Source organism: Pangasianodon hypophthalmus, chromosome 1, assembly GCF_027358585.1.
Source record: "Pangasianodon hypophthalmus isolate fPanHyp1 chromosome 1, fPanHyp1.pri, whole genome shotgun sequence".
Taxonomy (NCBI): Eukaryota; Metazoa; Chordata; class Actinopteri; order Siluriformes; family Pangasiidae; genus Pangasianodon; species Pangasianodon hypophthalmus.
This window is the reverse complement of record NC_069710.1, coordinates 4,286,133-4,307,233: the sequence shown is the minus strand read 5'-3', so window position 1 is coordinate 4,307,233 and position 21,101 is coordinate 4,286,133. Positions and strand designations below refer to the sequence as shown.

The following is a 21,101-nucleotide window of genomic DNA, read 5'->3' as shown; positions in this document are numbered from 1 at the left end:
TAGATGTAGCAAGCCAGAGACCTGAAAGGAAACACTCCCTGAGATGAAGAAACTTCGAAAGGATCCAGACTGAAAATGACCAATCCTCTTCTTGGTGACACTGAAGAGTGAGATTATAATTTATTACTCCTCTACAGTTGTATACTGTAAAGTCAAGCAGCACTAAGTGTGTTGAAAGGATGTTCATCTTATTCATTACAACTACAGCAACAGTACACCCACAGCAACAATTACATCTACAACAGCAGAGAGTGAGTCACAAGTAATGGCAGATCATCTATAGGGGCAGGTGGAATAAAGCTCCACTATACACTACATTAGCTGTTCGACAAATATTAAGCCTCATAAAGTCCTCATTCACATCTCCATACATTTTAAATTCCGTTGAAATATTAATCTGTTGAATGACCAGTGATTTTTAAAAAAAAATGTTGCAATATGACAGATATAATGAGCAGCCAAGAACAGTTAATGACAGGGTTGCCAGGGTTATGGTTTTTACGCCAAATTGGGCTAGTTTAACAATACTCTATGACCACTAACATCTTGTTTTATAGCAAATAATTGAAATGAAATCTAAAACATTTCCACAAACAAAAGCAAAATGTAAATGCAGACAGTGTGTCTATGATGTACAAAACCATTTCTCTTGTAAGATAAATTGGGAAAGGGAAAGGGAAAGGCGAATTGTGGAGAGAAAAATGTGGCTCTCTTTTCCAATGCCTGGATTTTTTGGGTTAGTTTCAAGTCTTTTGTTTGGTTTGTGAGATATACAGTAGTTGGACTGGAAATTTTGCTCAAACCTGGCCAAAGATATTAGAACATCTGCGTGTACCTGGCTCACTGAGACACATGGGAAGCACATCTGCTGTATCAAACACAGGTGAGCAAAAGTATGCTTAAAACCGCTCAAAATGAGCTGCTAGATTGTATGCTGGATGATGTATGTTGTTGACTCTCAACCACATATTACGAGGTTACTCTAAAAATTCACTAGATAGTAGTCAATAACATAAGTCAAGTGTGATAGACTTTCTACTTAATTTTGTTTCAGGCTATGTCTTTATTAATGTTGTCCTGCCCCACCAAAATCTATGGTCATGAGCCTTTCTTGGTCACAAGTGCAGAAGGTCCAAGCAGCAGAAGCAATAGGATGAATCAGGAAGATCTAGAGGGTGAGAGGAGCCAGAGCAGTAGTATATGTGGTCCCTGTAATCATTCATATTTACAAAATGAAACCCATTTGAATGCATCAGCATTTGGGTTTTCCTGCTGTGACAAGATTGTGCTTCTACTTTGCTCTCATTTTTATTCAGGCCAAGTGTTATTTGTCAGTTTAAGTGGATACGGATTTCTATGTTTTACACAAATTTCTTCTGAAGTGAAATCAATAGAACTGCATGCGCACAGGGTTTCGAACCCCACTTATCTTCAAGCTTTTGATTGCTGCACAGTCTTCAGTGTGCAATGTAAGAACACTGCAGCTTGAGTCTTCTGAAAGCTCTTGAGTGTTTGAAACAAAAATAGAAATAACTGTAAAAGTAGGAGAAGGGGGGGTCAAATAACACCCATGCCAGCCCCCATCACAAACCCCTATTATCTTAATTGTACAAGGCAGGCAGCTCCAACCTAAAGGTGAATCAAAGTGATCAGTGCATTTATTTTAAATTAGAAACCCATGCAGACACACAGGAATTTGTAATTACTTATGCTAATATAGTAGTGATACAGCAGGCGAGTGAGGCAGGGGAGGTTTTGACAAAGGTGCTGTAGGCAGTGCATGGCAGAGCTGGATGAAGAGAATGAAAGCAGTATCACTGAGGGTGTACTCTAATTAAAAGCAAAATTAATCCCACCGACATGGAGGACTAACTACACACAGCCAATCTCTCAGTGCACCCCCAGTGGAGAGCAGGAGCAGCTGAGTGGTAATTACCGTTATCTGCAGCTTGTTTTATTAACATGTCCTCAGAGAATGGAGGAGTTACGCTCATCTGCAACACTGGCCGATTCCCTGTTTGATAGGTGTGCATGAAAAACATTTATGTTGTATGAAGCACAACCATCCATGCAAACTCTCCCAATATGGCTAATAGCAGGATGTGAATCTATTAAGCAGTATAAGATAAGGGTTCGAGAATTGAGGATTCAAGAATTGGCTAAGTGGATTCAGAGGCACCAGCTGAGAAATGGAAGGAGGAAAAAAAAAAGCTTGGACACGAAAATGGAAGCACAATAGGAAATGGAAGAGGAAGGCATCAAGCACAGGAAAAACACACAGTAGGTCCAGTCTGAGCCAAAAAAAGGAAAGAAAGAAAGAAAACAAGATAATAACTAAGAGCATTTTTGGGGGGAAAATAAAATTAGAAAATCAATCAAACTTTGGATTTATTAATGTCCGCACTTTATTCTGTCCAGTGAAAGTGGAGTTGAGGGGAGAGGATACAACAGAGTAGGTCAACTAAATTGTTTTGATAAATTATTTGTTTCTCCTGTTTATATTCATATTTATATACCATTATATTTCATTTACCTCATAGTGTTTTCATCTGTCTTTGCTTAGGATTACCGTGTACATGGTATTATCCCAGAATTACAGCCCCCATCTTAACTGGGGGCAGTATTCATAAAAAGGGTGAATATGGAAATATTAGTTACTAAAAGAATTAAAATTTAGTGGAGTATTTTAGAGTTTAGAGAGTGGTGCCATGGTACATTTAACACAATTAATCCCAAATTTGTCCCAGCTATGTAGGTACATACTATACATTTTACTCATTGAACAGTCTTACTGCACAAACTGAAAAAAAAAAAATAGGTAGAAAATATTTTGGTGGGAAACTATAAAGTCATCAGTTTGTGGGTAATAGCCAATTGTTTAAAATATTTAAAATCATACAGCAAAGATAATATAAGAACACAATTTTCAGATGAACTGATGACTTTATTGTTTCCCACCAAAATATTTTTCTACCTATTTTTTAGGTATTAATACTAAATATCCATTAACAATTAAAAAAATGTTTCATATTGTCAATAATTATCAGTAAATAATAAAATATATAAAATAAAATATAAAATATCAGTCATAGGCCCTTTGAAGATTATGTGCAATGATATGGGAGTGTCTGTATTATAAAATGTTTTACTTACTGCCTTTTATAGAAATCCGATGCCTATAATGTGTTTTAAAAACACATTTGTAACCAGTGGGATTAAATGAATTCATCTTTTCATGGCTGAAGAGGTTAGTTTGCCGTTCATCTTTGTCCGCCCCATCTCAACCCTTGACTGATCTGAAAGATTTAGGGGCTTTAAATATGTCAACTGACCCTGCATTAGAATAGTTACTTTTTGTTTCTATTCCCTTTTATTTGGGTTCTTAACAGATACACCGAATGTTTGCTACACTGATTAGAGTCACTGTGTGTTCATTCATCACCCCAGAATAGAGAATGGTAGCCATGCAATTTCACACCCAGTGCAATGATGTGTCGCTGGTGTAGCAACCTGAGCCCTGCTAATGTAACCCTGGGGACCAGTTAAACAGGGTGGAGATTTACATCCTGAATAAACTGCACCTCTACTCAACAAACCAAGGTGGTTCCTTGTAAACAGTGAATGTTTACACATGATTATTGCTCTTGTAGTGAAAGCTGACAATTAACTAAATGTGGAGAGCGAACCTAAACTGATTGAAATGCAGAGAATGACTCTACGGTAAGTGCATGCTATTTCAGATGTCAGATAATACTTCAGATGTCAGATAATACTTCCCATTCAAATATTACACACTTCACAATTAATGAAGAATCATAACAAGCAATGTTTGTGCCCTTGGCATCATTTTTTTTCTATTTAGAAGGCATCTCTTCAGAGTTTTGCAGATTTAAACAGAGTTCCAAGCTTTTATTGAGTGTCTCATCTTCTGATACAAAAGCTTTGTCTCAGCACCTTTTTCATAAGGGATCCTTCTGAAAGTCCTTTCTTTTATGAACAGGTTGGCAGTCACTGTTGTTATGAAAATTGAACTGCAACAAAAACAAAAAACTGTCCTTCCTAAGCAAGTAAAAACTCTTTATTAGCTTATATATATGACTAAATCTTTCTATGTGCTATAGGACTTTGACCAGGTCAGGAGTTTATGCAGCAGTTTCTACTCCATAATTACTTCAAGGGAACCACTTCAAACAAACCTTCAAGGCAGCCGAGAGATTTTCTCAGTGAGGTGTTGAAACAGACTTATCATGAAGAAGTCTATTTTCATGAACACGAAACCAAGAATATTGAAGAATATATTTTTGATATCTTTGAACATTAGCGCATGTGGTAATGGCGTGTAGAGTGACGCAAAATTTTAAAAAGGCGGTTGTTAGGTTTGAATTAATATATAATCAAGAGATGTGGTTAGACTTGCTCTGCAATATCTGAACAAACCAGCTCCTCGTTCCTTTTAAGAAGAACAGTGACGTTTTTGTAACGACATAAGAATAGATTACAGATTTTATACTGATTTTTAGTTATAGAAAAAAATGGCTGACAGAATTTACAGCAAATATATTTTCGGTCTCTGTGACTAGATTTTATGTAGATCATTTAGTGATAATAAACACAAATACTTTGATACAACAGTACAAAATTCACAATCATTTAAATACAGTGAAGGCATTAAATACACAGATATTAGGCTAATGAACAAAACAAAGTGCAATAAAGAGAAAACATCCTGAAATTCAAGGAATAAAAGGAATAACACCAGTGCATGCTACAGACATACATGGAGAGTATATTGTTCCCCTTGGCATGGCTTCTCTCTATAAAATTACAAGATTCATACAATATTCTGCCATCTAGGTTTGCAATTTATAAATAAATTTATATTTACAAATAAATGCCAAATTCGCATTGTGTTTTTATCATTGGAACTGAATGCTCATGGATCACTATATGCTAATTATGTCTAATCACACTGCAAGCAAACACATGTTGTTTATTGGGTTGAAAAAAATAGTGATTTCTGCTACGTCTGTTTATTAACAAAATCACTACATATGGCAAAAATAGGCATCCCGTGCAGGAGAGCTTTATCTAATCTGCTTTATGCAGCTCCAACAATAAAATACATTTCACACTTTTACAGTTTTATGTACAGTGTGTAGGAGTGTGTAGAATTACTTGGTCTTTGGTGATGTAGAAATGAGCTTTTAAGAAATAAGTATTAAAAGACAAGCCCAACAATTTTTCTGGAAAGACGGTCTAACCTTGTGTGCATTGATGCATTAATGTTGCTGACTATTATGTAAATTGGTTATTTTAATACAGTAATGTTATTATGCATCCCGCGCATAAAACCATCCTGTGAATGAAACGCGCAGCATGACATTTGGATGCACGTTTTTATGGCACATCTTGCAGCTGATGTGTATTGAAATGCTCATGTGCAACTAAAAGCTTCATAAAAGCTTTCAGTGGGAATTGGTCTTTAGTAGCCACAACTGTGATGTGTGTTCTTATTTGTTACAAATAAACTAATTAATTCTGTAGTATTTATTTGGGTGAAGTGGTAGTAGTATTTATTTTCAAGTGAGGTGATGTGAATCCCTTATCCCTGTGTCTGCGGTAAGAGGGGTTCTTGGGAAGTGGTAACACACATACACACACACACACACACACACACACACATACACACACACATTTTTGGAACAAAATAGATTAGAAAATCCCAGTGTGTCTGCAGATTTTGGACGTCAAGCCCTCCCTCGAAGGTCTCCACCAATATCAGCACAGCACTTTAATATATGACACAATAATAGCCCCAGAGCACAAAGCCTTTAAAATAGCAACCGCAAATTTACGCTCGGGCTGCCGCAAAACTAGAGCCCAAAGTCTCATAAGTTTTACAGCAGAAGTATACAATATAAAACATCAAGAATGTGTCGAAAGTAATGTATGTATTTTAGGTAGAGTAGGTGATTAAAACATTGCTATTTAAATCAACATGCATGTAGCATGAGATAAGAATCGTTGGTTAGTTTTATGCTCCTTACATAGTTTTTATCTTAATCAGGATACTTGGGCTAGTGGAAATACACCCACCTCAAACAAGGATAAATTGTCCTCTTTAGCTAGAACCAGAGAGCAGAGGAGACGACAGGAGAAATAGGCAAGGCAGTTTCTCTGCCGTCAGAGTTCTGTTCGCCCCCTACCTCCACCCCAACCCCCAACAACTACCACTACCCTCCCTTTCCCATTCTGCTTGTGTGAAATGAGCAAGGTTCTTATCTCTTAGAAACACACCAGCCAGAGGAGACACAGGCAGCGAGAGAGGATAGAAGGAGCGGGAAATAGACAGTGAGGGAGGAGGGATGGCAGAAAGTGAGGGAGAGGCAGTGTGTTTGAGAGCATTGAGCCACGTGGACTGCACACTAATCGCAGTGGTGCTTGGTATGCTATGAGCTTCACATTTGTTTTGAGCAGCGGCAAACATTAATCTAGTTTAACACCAGAGTAAGCGCGCCATACAAGTGCTCATCTTACTGCGCACACCTCAGTGCTCTCCAGTGTAAACCAATGTCAGAGCACATCACCAGAACAAGATTGTTTAATGATCATTACTACCTAAAAGGATCAGGAGCATTTACATGAATTGTCTAATGGAGGAAAAGTTCTCTTTACACGTGCATTAAAGCAGTGACTAAGAATTACATTTGTTGCCCGAATTCACTGTTGCTGGTGAGAGATCACATGAAGGGCAGGTGCAATAAAGGGTAAGTGTGAAAAGGAGAATCAAGTGAGGTGTAAGGGTTTCACAGTGGAACATGGCTTTATTACTGCAAATATTTTCTGCTTCAGTCACTGCCGTCCACTGATATCTGTCTACCATATCTATACTGAGAAAATTGCTTCTTTTCTTTCCTGACAAACATGATTGCCTTTTGATAAAAGACTATAAAGGTGTGTGTTGCTAAGGGAACAAAAATGAGGAACCCAAGTGTCATTGCTAAAAGCTGAAAAATAGGACAATCAAATCACAAAATCAGTATTAGTACAACTGTTGGTGCCATTATTGTGAACAATTTAGCACCTACATTGTGTGTTTGTATGTGTGTGAAAGAGAGAGAAAGAGAGAGAAAGAAAGAGAGAGAGAGTTTTTATAATTTTTATGTGCAATTCTAGAGTTTTTAAAATCCACATTTTTAGTGATTTCTCATCTTTTTTCTTGTGTGAGGTGGTATATTAAACCTATGTGTGTTAGTTATGTTAGTTATTATTATCTATTAGTTAGCATTATTATATATTATTTACATTGTATGATTTATTATATATTGGTTAGGTGTTTGTAGAGCAGTTTATTTAAACTATAATGCAGTGTTGCTTTTTTAAAAAAAAAATCATAAATAAATATGCATCACTTGACTCATCACTTGACAGCACTTGAAGAATGTGACCTGAAAATCCAAATAAACGTCTCCACAAAATTATTCAGATTAGAATTTGCCTTAATTTGAAATTCATAATTGCTCACACATGCCTGTAATTAAGGTGCAATTATCCTCTGCTCTTTTGAGAGCAGGTACAATTGATGCAGATGTTGCCAGTCATTGCTTTAGCCAGCGGGCTTCACCCCAATTTGTTTCCACAGGTGCGGGTATAAAGGTAGAATAACATCATCACTGGGGGTTAACATTCCAACATGGCATTAGCCCAGTGAATCTATGCCTGATACTGGAAAGATAAAAAATTTTATAAAGTAGATAGAGCATATAAAATTAGAATGTGATATGTCCTATTTAATTAGTAAATCTCCAGACACAATCTAATAATTAGGAGAAGAGGGGAGATGACCGGGTAGGGAGGGGAGGACGGAAGAAAAGAGCATACTTTCTGCAAGTATGTGTCAGATGAAATCTGTGAAGTGAAGTGCAACCCGTGAAGTGGAACTTGTAGATTAGGGTCAAAACTGAATTTTCAAGTCTCAAATATTACTCACTTATCAGTGCAGTCTTAATTTAACCTTGAAACTTCAAAATCATAGAAACATGAGAATTAATTTAATATATTTCATATTTTTATTTGTCTGTGATTAAATTGCTGACAAATACCCTCACATTTTAGTGAAGGCACTAAAATCAGACCTGAAAGATTAAAGTGTATGTATTGTGATATAATAACAGACCTGGACTGCCCTCTAGTGGTCATAACACAGAACTATCATATACAATAAATTGTTAACTTCTGCATGTTTGCACATTACTGCCAGGTTGCCATCTACAAACCAAAGGCTGAGATATCTTTCATATTCAACTTTATGTGTCAATTTGTAAACAACAGTAAACATAATTGGAATAATGACTCCAAAAAAAAAGGGCAATTTGTGATTTTGATCTAATAACAAAGGTTTTTAAGAGTCTCTGAAAAGCTGCATCATTTCTATTAGGATATTTTTTTTATTAATGATGCCTCATATGATAGAATAGTCATATAAATTTTCTGCACACCATGTCTATATCTTGTAAAAGAGAGAAGCAGTGGCAAAGAGGATTTAGCTATGTCTCCATGGGTGGATTTTCTCCCCTGCTGCATAGTCCAGTCACAGCCAGAAGGATTAAATATAATTTCCTGTTCTACTACATATGAAATTCTATGCTTAGTGAATTTTAAATCCGACTGGGTGGCTGGGTAGGCAGTGTGGTCCTGAATTTTTTGAAGTATAGCAAAATCACTCATTTTCCATTCCTCCTTGCATATTCCGTCTTAAAGCACATAACATCAGGAAGGTAGAACTGAAATCAGCCTTCAGCCATCACTCTTCATATTCATATGAGTGAGCTCATGAAAAGTTATGAGGTTAATGGTTAGCACAAATGTTTGGCTTTTTATGGCTTTATTTGTATACAAGGAAATAATATGACTTTCATTATAATTTCCTCTTTTATTTTTGGTGCACATGAAATTTTCATGGCACTTTATTTACAGGACTGTACAAGTGAATGGGATTAGGACTGAATCAGCAGTCGCTGTTATTTTATTCCCTATACTCTCTATTACTCTACTATAGGCTAAACACCGGGTGTCACATCTTATCATCCTGAGAGTGGAGTTATCACACATGCTTCACTTCACACAGACTAGAGACAAGCAGTCAGTGGTGACATTGTCACAAACTGGACATTTCCCACAAGAGCTGTTTGACAGATGAGAGTGGGAGTGTGTACACTTTCCAGATTACAGATTAGCACTTTAATTAAGTTTGAGATTAATGCTGCATGTAGCAGGGTGAGTGGGATGAGAAGTTGCCAGCCTTCAAGCATCAGCATAAGATTTTCACCAAGTTGCTCTACCTGCAAGACCTGCTATATATATATATATATATATATATACAGTATATTCTTGTTCTTGTTAGCTTGGTGTTGTCCTGCTAATCAGCAGTAATTCTCTGTTCATGTTGCTAACCTTGACTTAATTCTATATTTTTTCCTGATGTTAGGCACTCAGCTGTTTGTTCAGTCTCTCGTCATCTCAAGATTGGATTACTGCAACCCACTCCTGGCAGGTCTTCCCCGAAGCACAACCAGATGCCTTAAGCCAATCCAGAACACAAGCTATACACCTTGTTTTCAAACTCTCAGTGTTCTCCTACATCACTCCATGGCTGTGTTCCTGCCACTGGCTTCCTGTGCTCAGATTAAAAACAATGATACTTGCTTATGAAGCCAAAATTGGACCATTCCCCACCTACCTGCAGATCCTTCAGGACACAAGGAAGACACGCATCAACACTCTTCTCTGTACTGACACCATGCTAGAATGAACTTCTTCTGGCTATGAAAACAGCTGAGTCACTGACTGTCTTCAACGAAAGTTTGAAGAGTTACCTCTTAATTATACAGTTAAGTGAAAATTAAACCTTCTCCATAACAAAGAAGGAAACAGAGAGAAATGAGTTTCACATTTTCTCCCTGCAGGGGTTTCCTCCATGTTCCCCAGTTTCCTCCCACCTCCCAAAACACACAGCTGGCTACTCAAAATTAGCTAGTTGTGAATGACTCTGTGTGTGTGTGTGTGTGTGTGTGTGTGTGCGCATGTGTGTGTTTATGAATACATAGAAATAAATATTTGGGGCTCAGTATGAATATGGAAATATGTTCATGTTCTTTCAGCTGCACCCATTAGGACTCACCACAGCAGCTCATTGGCCTGCAAGCTTGATTTGGCACAGGTTTTATACCGGATGCACTTCCTGACACAGCTCTCCCATTTTTATCCAGGCTTGGGAACAGCACGGAGAGTACACTCCCAGTGTCTGCATTGGTTCCCTGCCCAGGAATTGAACCCACACCACAACAGTGAGGGAACAGGATCCTTAGTCACTAGACCACCATGTAGGTATGTGCGTGATAAAAGTCTTCCAGTGTCCAGAATCTCCAGCCTCTCTTCACAGAAAAACATCACTGATTCATGACAGTAGGGAATTTGAGGGAGTAGTGGTAGACATGTAACGAGGTATCATTGCTACAGGTTATAGCTCCACCAGTCCAGTGGGTGTAATTGCTTATTGCATTTATTGGACCATATTGTCAGCAGCAGTTTATGATGGATTTTAAAAATGGCATAACCTCAGGCAAAATTAAGTCAAGAGGCTATCACACTTGACTTGTGCTAATGAAATAGGCAGCTGAGAGTCGACAACCTAAGCATATAGTCTAGCAGCTCATTTTAAGTGGTTTTAGACATACCTTTGTTCAACTGTGTTTAATAGAGCAGGTGTGTTTCCTGTTGCCAGTGAGGTGCACACAGAAGAGCTAATCGTTAATCATTAACCAGGGTTGCCAGGTTTCAGCTAAATTTCCAGTCCAACAACTTCTGAAAAACCATACGAAAGATCTGAATCTATCCCAAAAACATATTTTAGTTGTTTTTTTTTCTCAGCTTTTGCATGGGAAACGAGGTCACCATGGTGCAGATACATTTCTGAAGTACGAACGTTATCCACTCCCTGGTTCCCTCTCCAATCTTTGCTATACATCATAACACACTGTCTGCACTTACACTTTATGTTTTTTTTGCAGAAATTAATTAAGTTTAATTCCAGTTATTTGCTATAAAACAAGATCTTGGCAGAGTTCTTTTAAACTATCCAAACTGGCATAAAAACTGCAAAACTGGCAACTCTGTCATTAAGTGGTCTGTCTGCTGCTTCTCTTCCACTGGAAATATTTATAGCAAGAGCATGGGGCAGCATGATTCCCACCCCTATTAACACTTGTTACAGTTCCCATTTTTTTTTACCACTAGGTGCAATAATAAATGGAGCAGTGAGCATGCTTTATTAGGAAACTAATACACAAGAACTAAATAAGGAGTGTGAAATTGTCAGGATTGGTAATTAGGGTTGATTTATATCAGGAGTAAAAATATTGTTTGATAGATAAAGAAGCAAAGGGATGTAGATTTGAGATGGAAGGGGTTCTAAAATCTGTAAATGGTTTGTTTTAAAAGCAGTTAATAGCCTAGATGGATCATTAAGATAAGTGCACTATTTAGTGACTGTAAGTAAAGCTGCCAGAGTTAAAGGTATCAGTGTTAATGAATGTTTTATATTCAGAAACATGTAAAATTAAGTATGTGGTCTCTGGATTTGTTCTAGAGGAGAATAAAGAATTGTTACAATATTTTCAAATACTATATTTGAAATATTATATTTGATGATTGATATTTGATTTTCAAATACTATATATAAGTAAATCAAAATGTTTGCTGGCTTATAATAGGGTCAGAAATCGTTGTCAGTAATGTTTACAGATAATGAATGTGGTTTAGATTTCCGTAGATATTTAACACAAAAGGGCTCAACTCCTGTCATGAAGGAATTGGGTTATGATTTAAATTTCCTCAGGTTAAAGCGAAAATATGTTCTGCAACCAGAACATAATTTCAGAGGTGAATAGATATTTTTTTTTCTGTAGTTGTCTGTGGAACAGAAGAAAATGGTCAGAGATGTCCTCCGTGTTTGCTGAGGTGTGGAGGTAGATATTGCATAGACTGACTTGATGGAGCATGAAATTCCTCTTTTATATGGTGTCCCAGTATATCAAAGATTACATCAAATCAATATAAAGCGGTGAAAACTCATATCAGACTGTTGTTACAGATCATAACAGATCGTAATGGAGAGCTGTAGTCCATATTCTTCACCCACGGTCATTTTAGAGAGGATTCAGTGTGACTTGTAATGAAAAGAAAGATTGACTACACTAAATTGCCCCTATGTATGAATGCCTAGAGTTCCCTGGATAGGTTCCGGATTGATCATGACCAGGATAAAGCGTTGCTGAAAATGACTGTATGGTGATTAATATATCCTATGTTTTTTTGAAAATTCATCCATCCATCCATACTCTGTACTGCTTATCCTACACAAGGTCATGGGGTAACCTGGAGCCTATCCCAGGGGACTCAGGGCACAAGGTGGGGGACACCTTGGATGGGGTGCCAACCCATCACACAGTATGGACAATTTGGAAATGCCAGTCAGACTACAATGCATGTCTTTGGACTGGGGGAGGAAACCCCCAAGGCACAGGGGGGACGTGGAAACTCCACACACACAGGACGGGGCAGAGCGGGGCAGAGCGGGGCAGGGCGGGGCAGGGCGGGGCAGGGCGGGGCAGGGCGGGGCAGAGCGGGGCAGGATGGGGAAGGATTTGAGCCCCCGACCCTGGAGGTGCGAGGCAACAGAGCTAACCACTAAGCCACCATGCCCCCCTTTTTTATTGAAAATTATTATATTAAATAAAATCTTTGAATTATCAACCGAAATAAGTGCTGATCACTTTTTATTTGCTTTCTATTTACTCAACTCAATTTTATTTTGCATCAATTTTAAACCAAATGTTTCAAAGTTTGATGTGATTTGAGTTGTGATTTAAATGACCTTATATTAATGACCACTAGATGTCGCCATACGCAATTGTTCTAGTCCTGACAACTATTTTCTGTACAAGAAGAAAAGTAAACCGGAAGCGACGACCTCAGGAGCTGAGCATGATTTTGTATGCACCATTTTTAAGAAACTATTTTATTCTTAAATGAAAGATATATCAGTTTGATAAGTTTTTAACTGATATAATACACTGTTGAATACAAATGCCTGTTATTTTACGGATTGACTTTAGGCTTCAGAGATAGTTTTATCCACTGTAATGTAATGTAATGTTAATGAAGTTGGGATCATCACTAGAGGAATTTCCTGTAGATTATTATGGCCCAAGTAAAAGATGGAGGAGTTGGGTCATCAGCCCCTCAGTTTCCTCATCAGTCCACAGATTCATGTGAAAGGATTTTGTCAGAAGAAGAGATGGAAAAGCTGAAGAATGAGCAGGTTCTGGTGTCAGACTTTAAGCAGCAGAGGTTGGAGATTGATGCTCAGAAAAACTGGGATTTATTTTACAAAAGGAATACTACAAACTTTTTTAAAGACAGACATTGGACTACAAGGGAATTCGAGGAGCTTAAAGCTTGCAGAGAGGTGAGTTGTTGATGCTCCGGTGCTTTGTGTGAAAATGAATGATTAATGGTTAACTGATTTGTTTGGCTTTTCAGTTTGAGGCCCAGAAGCTGGTGATGCTGGAGGCAGGATGTGGAGTTGGAAACTGCATCTTCCCTTTGTTGGAAGAGGATCTCAACATCTTTATCTACGCATGCGACTTTTCACCTCGAGCTGTACAGTTTGTGAAAGTAAGTGCCAACGGTCGTGTTCCTTTTTTGCCATATTGCAAAATTTATGATATTCCAGGACCATTTCGCTGCATATAAATCATGACACCAGGCTCGTCTGTTTTCCTTTAATGTGTGTGATGATGGTATTATTTAACCTCTACCACAGCGCTGCTGAATTCTCAGATCTGATTGGTTAGAAGATGTTGATTCATTTTCTATAGCAGCAGTTCTACTTGTTCTAAGATGTTATTGTTTCTATAGTAAACTCATTCACAGCGACTTCTACAGCAGACACTTCACATAATCTAAGACTTATAATAAACATTAAAAATGTGTTATCTAACAAATTAAAATGTATGATTGGTGACATGGTGAAGCTTTCTGTAAGGAGATAACATTTAACTTTTATGGAAGGCGTCTCCAGTGTCAGTGCTTTGGAACAGTAGGAAAGATTTTCAGTAACATTTTCAGTAACAATTTGCCTCTTTTTTGGTCTTATTAACTTCAAGAGAGAAAAAAGAGAGACTGGTGAAGGAAAGACTATTTATATCATATATATTATGATAAACCTGATAACAAGAACTAACTTGTTTCTTGGACATTCCAAAAGATTAAATGTAACTACAGTATAAATGGTTAAAATCATGAAGTGCCATTCATTGATAAATGATTAAAAAAATTAAAATAATTTGTTTTGCATTGTCCAATTGTCATAATTAGGAGTTAATTGGGAGTGCACCTGAGGCTGTAAAAAGTCCTTTAGATACAGTGAATTTTTGCTCATGATGCCATGGGAAAATTCATGCAACTCCAGACATCTGTAAGTCCAGTTCCTCGTTAGGAGCAATTTCCAAACAAGAAATTTAAACAGTTTGGAACCACACAGACACCACATCGCTCAGGAAAGAGGCGAACGAATGAACTTTGATCTGAAAGGTTGAAATGATGAACCCCAAAAAACAACAACAAAGGAACTGCTGGAGGAGGTGGAGGCATCAGGTACCACAGTATGTGCATCCACCTTTGGCCTGAAAGATTGTCATGCGAGGAAGAAGCCCTTACTCCATGATCGGCAAAAAATGCAAGACTGATGTTTGCAGGTGAACACCAGGACAAAGATCTTCCTTTTTGGAGGGGTGTTCTCTGGTTAAATGAACAAATTTGAACTGTGTGGCCATAATAATCAGAGCAGTGTATGGAGGAAGAAGATTGAGGCTTTTAATCCAAAGAATGCCATGAGCCTAATGATCCTAAGTATACCTCCAAAGCTGTAACAAAATGGCTTAAAGACAACAAAGTGAATATTGGAGTCGCCATCACAAAGCCCTGACCTGAATCTCATAGAAAATCTGTGGACTGAACTGAAAAAGCGTGCTTTGAGCACGGAGGCCCAAAATCCTGACTGAGTTACACCAGCTCTGTCAGGAGGAATGAGCAAACATTGCAGCAAAGTGTTGTGAGAAGCTTGTGGAAGGCCCCAAGCGTTTGATTCAAGTTAAGCAATTAAAAGGCAATTCCACTAAATACTAATAAACTGTATGTTAAATTTTGACCAACTGAAAATCTGATATCGTAAGTAAAAGCTGAAATAAATCAGTCTCTTAGCTATAAATTTGAAATGATCTCTTATTTTGAATAAATCAGATACTCTATTTGACTTAACACAGGAAGTGTATGGTTGTGTGTGGAGTTTGAATGTCTTTTGCTTGGGTGTGTGTAAACTTTTGGCCTCAGCTGTATTTGCAATATACAGCAATATGCATGTTCATTAGAAATGCACAAAACATCATGAACAGCACAAGATATACACAGTATATACTTTCACAAGGTTTGAACACTGATAACTGATACCGCTACTGTTTCTAGCTGCTTCTGATAACACAACCTTTCTAAACACAAAATGCAAACATGCTGGTATGGGTTATCAGACTGGAATATGGTTAATATCCTTACCTCAGCAATGTTTCCATTTGTTGTTGTTTTATCATTAATGGACCCTCATATAACACAGTAAATTGTCATGGTTACGGTCAGGTCCATAGGTATTTGGACAGTGACACAATTTCATTCATTAAACCAGTTTCATTCATCAACAGGCCATGAAACTGCTTATCAGTCAATTGTCCAGTTACTTTTGAGCCTGTGAAAATGGAGGGACTCTCTAAAAAAAATGGCTGTAATTCCTGAATGGTTAATGCAATATTTTTTGTTAAACCCCTTGAATTAAAGCTGAAAGTCTACACTTCAATCACATCTTGATTGCTTCATTTCAAATCCACTGTGGTGGTGTACAGAGGCAAAATTACGAAAATTGTGTCACTGTCCAAATACTTATGGACCTGACTGAATTCGTGTGTGTATCTGTTTATTTTGAGGTTGCCTTAACTTCCCACGTTTGATCATTTGGAGTTGACTGATAAAGATGAACAAATTTCAAATGTACTTTCTGTCTTATATGATAATATTGTTTATTTTGTTTGTGTGTGTGTGTTCGTTCGTGTGCGTGTGTTCAGATGTATAAACCACAGGTGTTAAACTCGCTCCCTCATTCATTTTCTTTTAATTCAGCCCACTTGTAATTAAATAAATTTAAAAAGTCCAAGTCAGTCCTGGTATAGCGGTTTTAAACCTTTTTTTTTTTTTTTTTTTTCTTTCTTTCTTTTTTTTTTTTACACCCCAAACAAAGCAAAGGCAGTTCCAAGAGAAGTGGCAGACTGAACCCATGATTATTCTTAGCATTGATACAGCTATGTGATTTTTTTTTTTGTTTGTTTTTTTTGTTTTGTAGAGAAGCTGTGACAGTCACAATTCTGACACATAAAGTTTAATATATTAACCTGACCCACAATCAGAAACTGGTTAATTTGGGGGGATTAAAACAGAAGGTATTTATCGTGGTGCACATCAAAGTGCTGCATATAAAAATGTGTCCTGCTAGGTGTGGGAGACATGACAAAAATATCATCTTATTGTAACTGAAGACGTTTCTATGATATATGATACATGTCACAATATATAAGACTTATAACAAACTGCCAGCACAGCTAGTGTTGCATTAAACAAAAAACTAATAATTCTAATAAAATTTAATTATAAATTAAAAAAAAAAACATTTTAAATTGTCCATCCCTGTGTCCTCCTGCATGTTGACAAATCTTTAGTGAGATTCGGTTAATGCTGTCCATGCTCATACAAAATCTTGCATTTGCTTTTACAGGAAAACTCTCTGTACTGTCCAGAGCGATGTCTGGCATTTCAGTGTGACTTGACTAAAGACGACCTCCGTGCCACCATTTCAGAAAACAGTCTGGATGTTGCCACTCTGATATTTGTCCTGTCAGCTATTCACCCTGACAGAATGCACCAAGTCGTGGAAAACATTTATCGGGTAAAGTGACTTATATAATTAGATGCTGCATTAAAGGTAGATATTTTTAGAGCTGCTTTTCCCAAACCTAAAATTCATTTAAGATTATTATACAGTTCCAGTATGAAGAAAGTGATATCAGGGTGTGATTACTTATTCAATGTGATTATGAGAGGTAATATTACTGTGAACTTTGACCTACAAGTATAATGTGTTGCAGTGTAAAAGGTAGATATTAATACTTAATTTATCAATACAGTCTTTTAAACTGTACATCAACTGTATATAATGTTTATTAAGTATGCAAGTGATTATTAAACAGGCATTTTTGGGCTGAATGGAAATGTGACACTGGAAAAAAACCCATGAGATCGTTTCTGTTTGGGTTTGGCAGGTGTTAAAACCAGGAGGAATTGTCTTGTTCAGGGATTATGGCCTCTATGATCACGCCATGCTGAGGTTTAAGTCAGGGAGCAAGCTTGGGGAGAATTTCTATGTCAGACAGGATGGCACTCGATCCTATTTCTTCTCCCGAGGTTAGTCTCTGTTAGTATTTTTATCAGCCTTTTTTTCTGTAGTGAGTATGATACCATGAACTCTGTGTTTCTCTTTCAGAGTGTCTGGCCAATCTGTTTCAGCAGGCGGGGTTTCAGACTCTTGTAAACGAATACGTGCTGAGAGAAACTGTGAACAAAAAGGAAGGACTGTGTGTTCCACGAGTATTTCTCCAGAGTAAATACCGCAAGCCTGAATGACTGTGGTTTTATCAGTGCTTTATAGATAAATACATGTAATTCAGTGAATATAGACCATATTTTTATGCATTGTATGAGTCAGTATCACTTTTATTAATTGAATGAACTTTGATTGAGTATCAAATAAATTAAATGTTTTGTATGATCTTACTGTATTAATTAATTTAATGCACTTTTGTTATATAACAGAGTAAGACAGATGTGTAGATATGCTCACAAGTCAGTTAGCCATAACCCTGTCATTACCACCTTTTACCACAAGAGGGCAGCATGGCAGCATAAATGAATGAATAAACAAATAAATCAATTAATAATAATCAAACACTTAGTGGTAAGCTTAAGTATCTCAAAGGGGAGAAGGAGCAGTTCACTTTAGACAATTCCATCTCAGCTTTCAAAAATGTTTTAATTGTGAAATCTACACAGGGTAGTCTATAACAATAATCCATCATAGTCTGCACAAGATGATTCTTTTTTCTTGCATACATACTTATTTTTTTCAGACCTTAGAGTAATATTTTTTCCTCAAATTACTGTAACTTTTTACTAGTAATTACTTTTAAAACTGTCCATGAAATGCTGTTACAGGAAGAGATTGGTGAGTGAACTCTTGTCTCAGCGTGACTGTTCATGAGAATCTCTCTGCGTGAATCTGGGCTTTACAGAAAGTCTTTCACTTGTAAGCATCTGGAAGTGTGTGGTTTTTATTCTGTGCTACTCTCATCTGAGTTTTAAAATCCAAATAAAATAGTTCTAGTCATGCAGCTTCCCAGATGCTAAGTCTCTATGGAAGTAAAAAATAAAAAGCCATTGAATTCTTAATATTGAAAATTAAAGACCATTACATTCATAATTATTGAAATATATAAGGTTGCAAACCACACATCTGTAGTTATTTGTTTTGAATCTTTTTTCAGTGTTCAGAGACTCGTATTTTAAAATTCAGATTTTCAAAAAAATTTTAAAAATCAAATATGTACACTGATCAGCCATAACATTAAAAACACCTGCCTAATATTGTGTAGGTCCCCTTGTGCCACCAAAACAGCACTGATTCGTTCAGACATGGACTCCACAAGACCTCTGAAGGTGTGCTGTGGTATCTGGCACCAAGACGTTAGCAGCAGATCCTTTAAGTCCTGTAAGTTACGAGGTGGGGCCTCCATGGATCAGACTTGTTTCTCCAGCACATCCCACAGATGGTGGATGGGATTGAGATCTGGGGAATTTGGAGGCCAAGTCAACACATTGAACTCTTTGTCATGTTCCTCAAACCATTCCTGAACAATTTTTGCAGTGTGGCAGGGCGCATTATCCTGCTGAAAGAGGTCACTGCCTGTACGGAATATCGTTACCATGACGGGGTGTACTTGGTCTGCAACAATGTTTAGGTAGGTGGTACGTGTCAAAGGAACATCTACATGAATGCCAGGATCCAAGGTTTCCCAGCAGAACTGTGACAAGCAGGAGGGAGGGGCCAGGCTGTGAGGACGCACGCCTGGCACTGAGTTGGCTGATCCGTGGGAGAGAGGGATAAAGGAGCGGCTGGAGACGCCGAGGGGGAGAGAGAGATGCACGCATGTTTTGTGATTTATGTTATGTTATGTTATGTTTATGTTTACGATTAAACATTACATATAAGTTCACTCAGTTCCCGCCTCCTCCTTGCCCATCGTTGAGATTTGTTACAAGAACTTTTCCCAGATCATCACACTGCATCCATTAGCTTGCGTTCTTCCCATAGTGCATCCTGGTGCCATCTCTTTCCCAGGTAAGTGACAAACATGCACCCAACCATCCACATGATGTAAAAGAAAACATGATTCATCAGACCAGGCCACCATCTTCCATTGCTCCATGGTCCAGTTCTGATGCTCATGTACCCATTGTAGGTGCTTTCAGTAGTGGACAGGGGTCAGCATGGGCTCTCTGACCGGTCTGCGGCTACGCAGCGACCCATAAGCAGCAAGCTGCGATGCACTGTGTGTTCTGACACCTTTCTGTCATTGCCAGCATTAACTTTTTCAGCAATTTATGCTAAAGTAGCTCTTCTGTGGGATCGGACCAGACGGGCTAGTCTTCGCTCCCTACACGCATCACTGAGCCTTGGGCTCCAGATCACCAGTTGTCCTTCCTTGGTCCACTTTTGGTAGGTACTAATTACTGCATACTGGAAACACCCCACAAGACCTGCCGTTTTGGAGATGCTCTGACCCAGTCGTCTAGCCATCACAATTTGGCCCTTGTCAAAGTCACTCAGATCCTTACTCTTGCCCATTTTTCCTGCTTCCAACACATCAACATCACAAACCGACTGTTCACTTGCTGCCTAATATATCCTATTCCTTAATAGGTGCCACCGTAACAAGATAATGTTATTTGCTTCACCTGTCTGTGGTTTTAATGTTATGGTGTATATTCAAATGTATTTTTCAGTGTTCACAAATTCAGATTCAGTAATTCAGTTTTTCAATATTCAGAAACCTGTATGCAGGTTCCTAATTTCAGTTCTCAAATTCAACCAGTCCAACCCATGTTGCAAAATTCAACAAAAAAAAAAATTTCAAGTTTAGCATCCGGGCTACTCAGGGCTAGACAAAGGCGATCGAGCATGGAGCGTGTTGTGACGTTTTATAGCTCCTGCCATGAAGTGCCTTCTCCTCTCGGGAACACGTGCCTGTCTCACTGTATCAACAGAATTCTGCAAAGGCAATTGTGGATTTGAATCAGATTAATAAAGAAGTCTGTCTTATAACTGTTGTGTTTTTTCTTTATCTGGAGTCTGCAGCAGGAGTGTGGGAGAATTAGCTAGTTATAACGGAGCACACATGATACTATTTGTGGTTTTCATTCATTCATTCATTCATTCATTCATTCATTCATTCTCTCCCTCTCTCTCTCTCTCTGCAAAAAGTTAAGGGGCGCTGCACAAAAGTTAAGGGGCGGTCACACTAGACTTTCAGCATGCAAAATTTCTTCTGGGACCACGGCAAATATGGGTGGCAACCTGGATATGACATCAGGGGACATGCTTATTATTGTGACAGCGACGAAAGCATCTGCAAAGGAGAAGACTGAGGTTCACCCTATACTTTAGTCACAGAATTAGCGTGGAGAGTGTCACTCTTTAATCCAGGATCTTCTACTGGTCACATGTCTTCACGTGATACGAATTCGCAGGTCAGAGTTCGCCACAGCGAACTTTGGAACGCAACGAAATGCAAAACTTCTTCGCATAAGCTTGCGTTTCTGGTCTCCAG

The 21,101-nt window shown here is 38.0% G+C and overlaps 1 protein-coding gene across 2 annotated transcripts; it reads left to right on the top strand.

The window, feature by feature from the left end:
• The first annotated feature begins 12,984 nt into the window (after window positions 1-12,984).
• mettl6 (methyltransferase 6, methylcytidine) lies at window positions 12,985-17,988 on the top strand. 2 transcript variants are annotated; one of them, XM_026914122.3, is made up of 6 exons: window positions 12,985-13,052; window positions 13,256-13,528; window positions 13,603-13,737; window positions 16,937-17,107; window positions 17,481-17,622; window positions 17,702-17,988. In XM_026914122.3, the coding sequence occupies exons 2-6, from the start codon at window positions 13,262-13,264 to the stop codon at window positions 17,839-17,841; spliced, it is 855 nt and encodes a 284-aa protein (XP_026769923.1). In that variant the 5' UTR covers window positions 12,985-13,052; window positions 13,256-13,261; the 3' UTR covers window positions 17,842-17,988. The 2 variants fall into 2 exon arrangements, with proteins under 2 accessions (XP_026769923.1, XP_026769922.1); XM_026914121.3 differs by having other exon boundaries at window positions 12,991-13,528.
• Window positions 17,989-21,101: the final 3,113 nt, after the last annotated feature.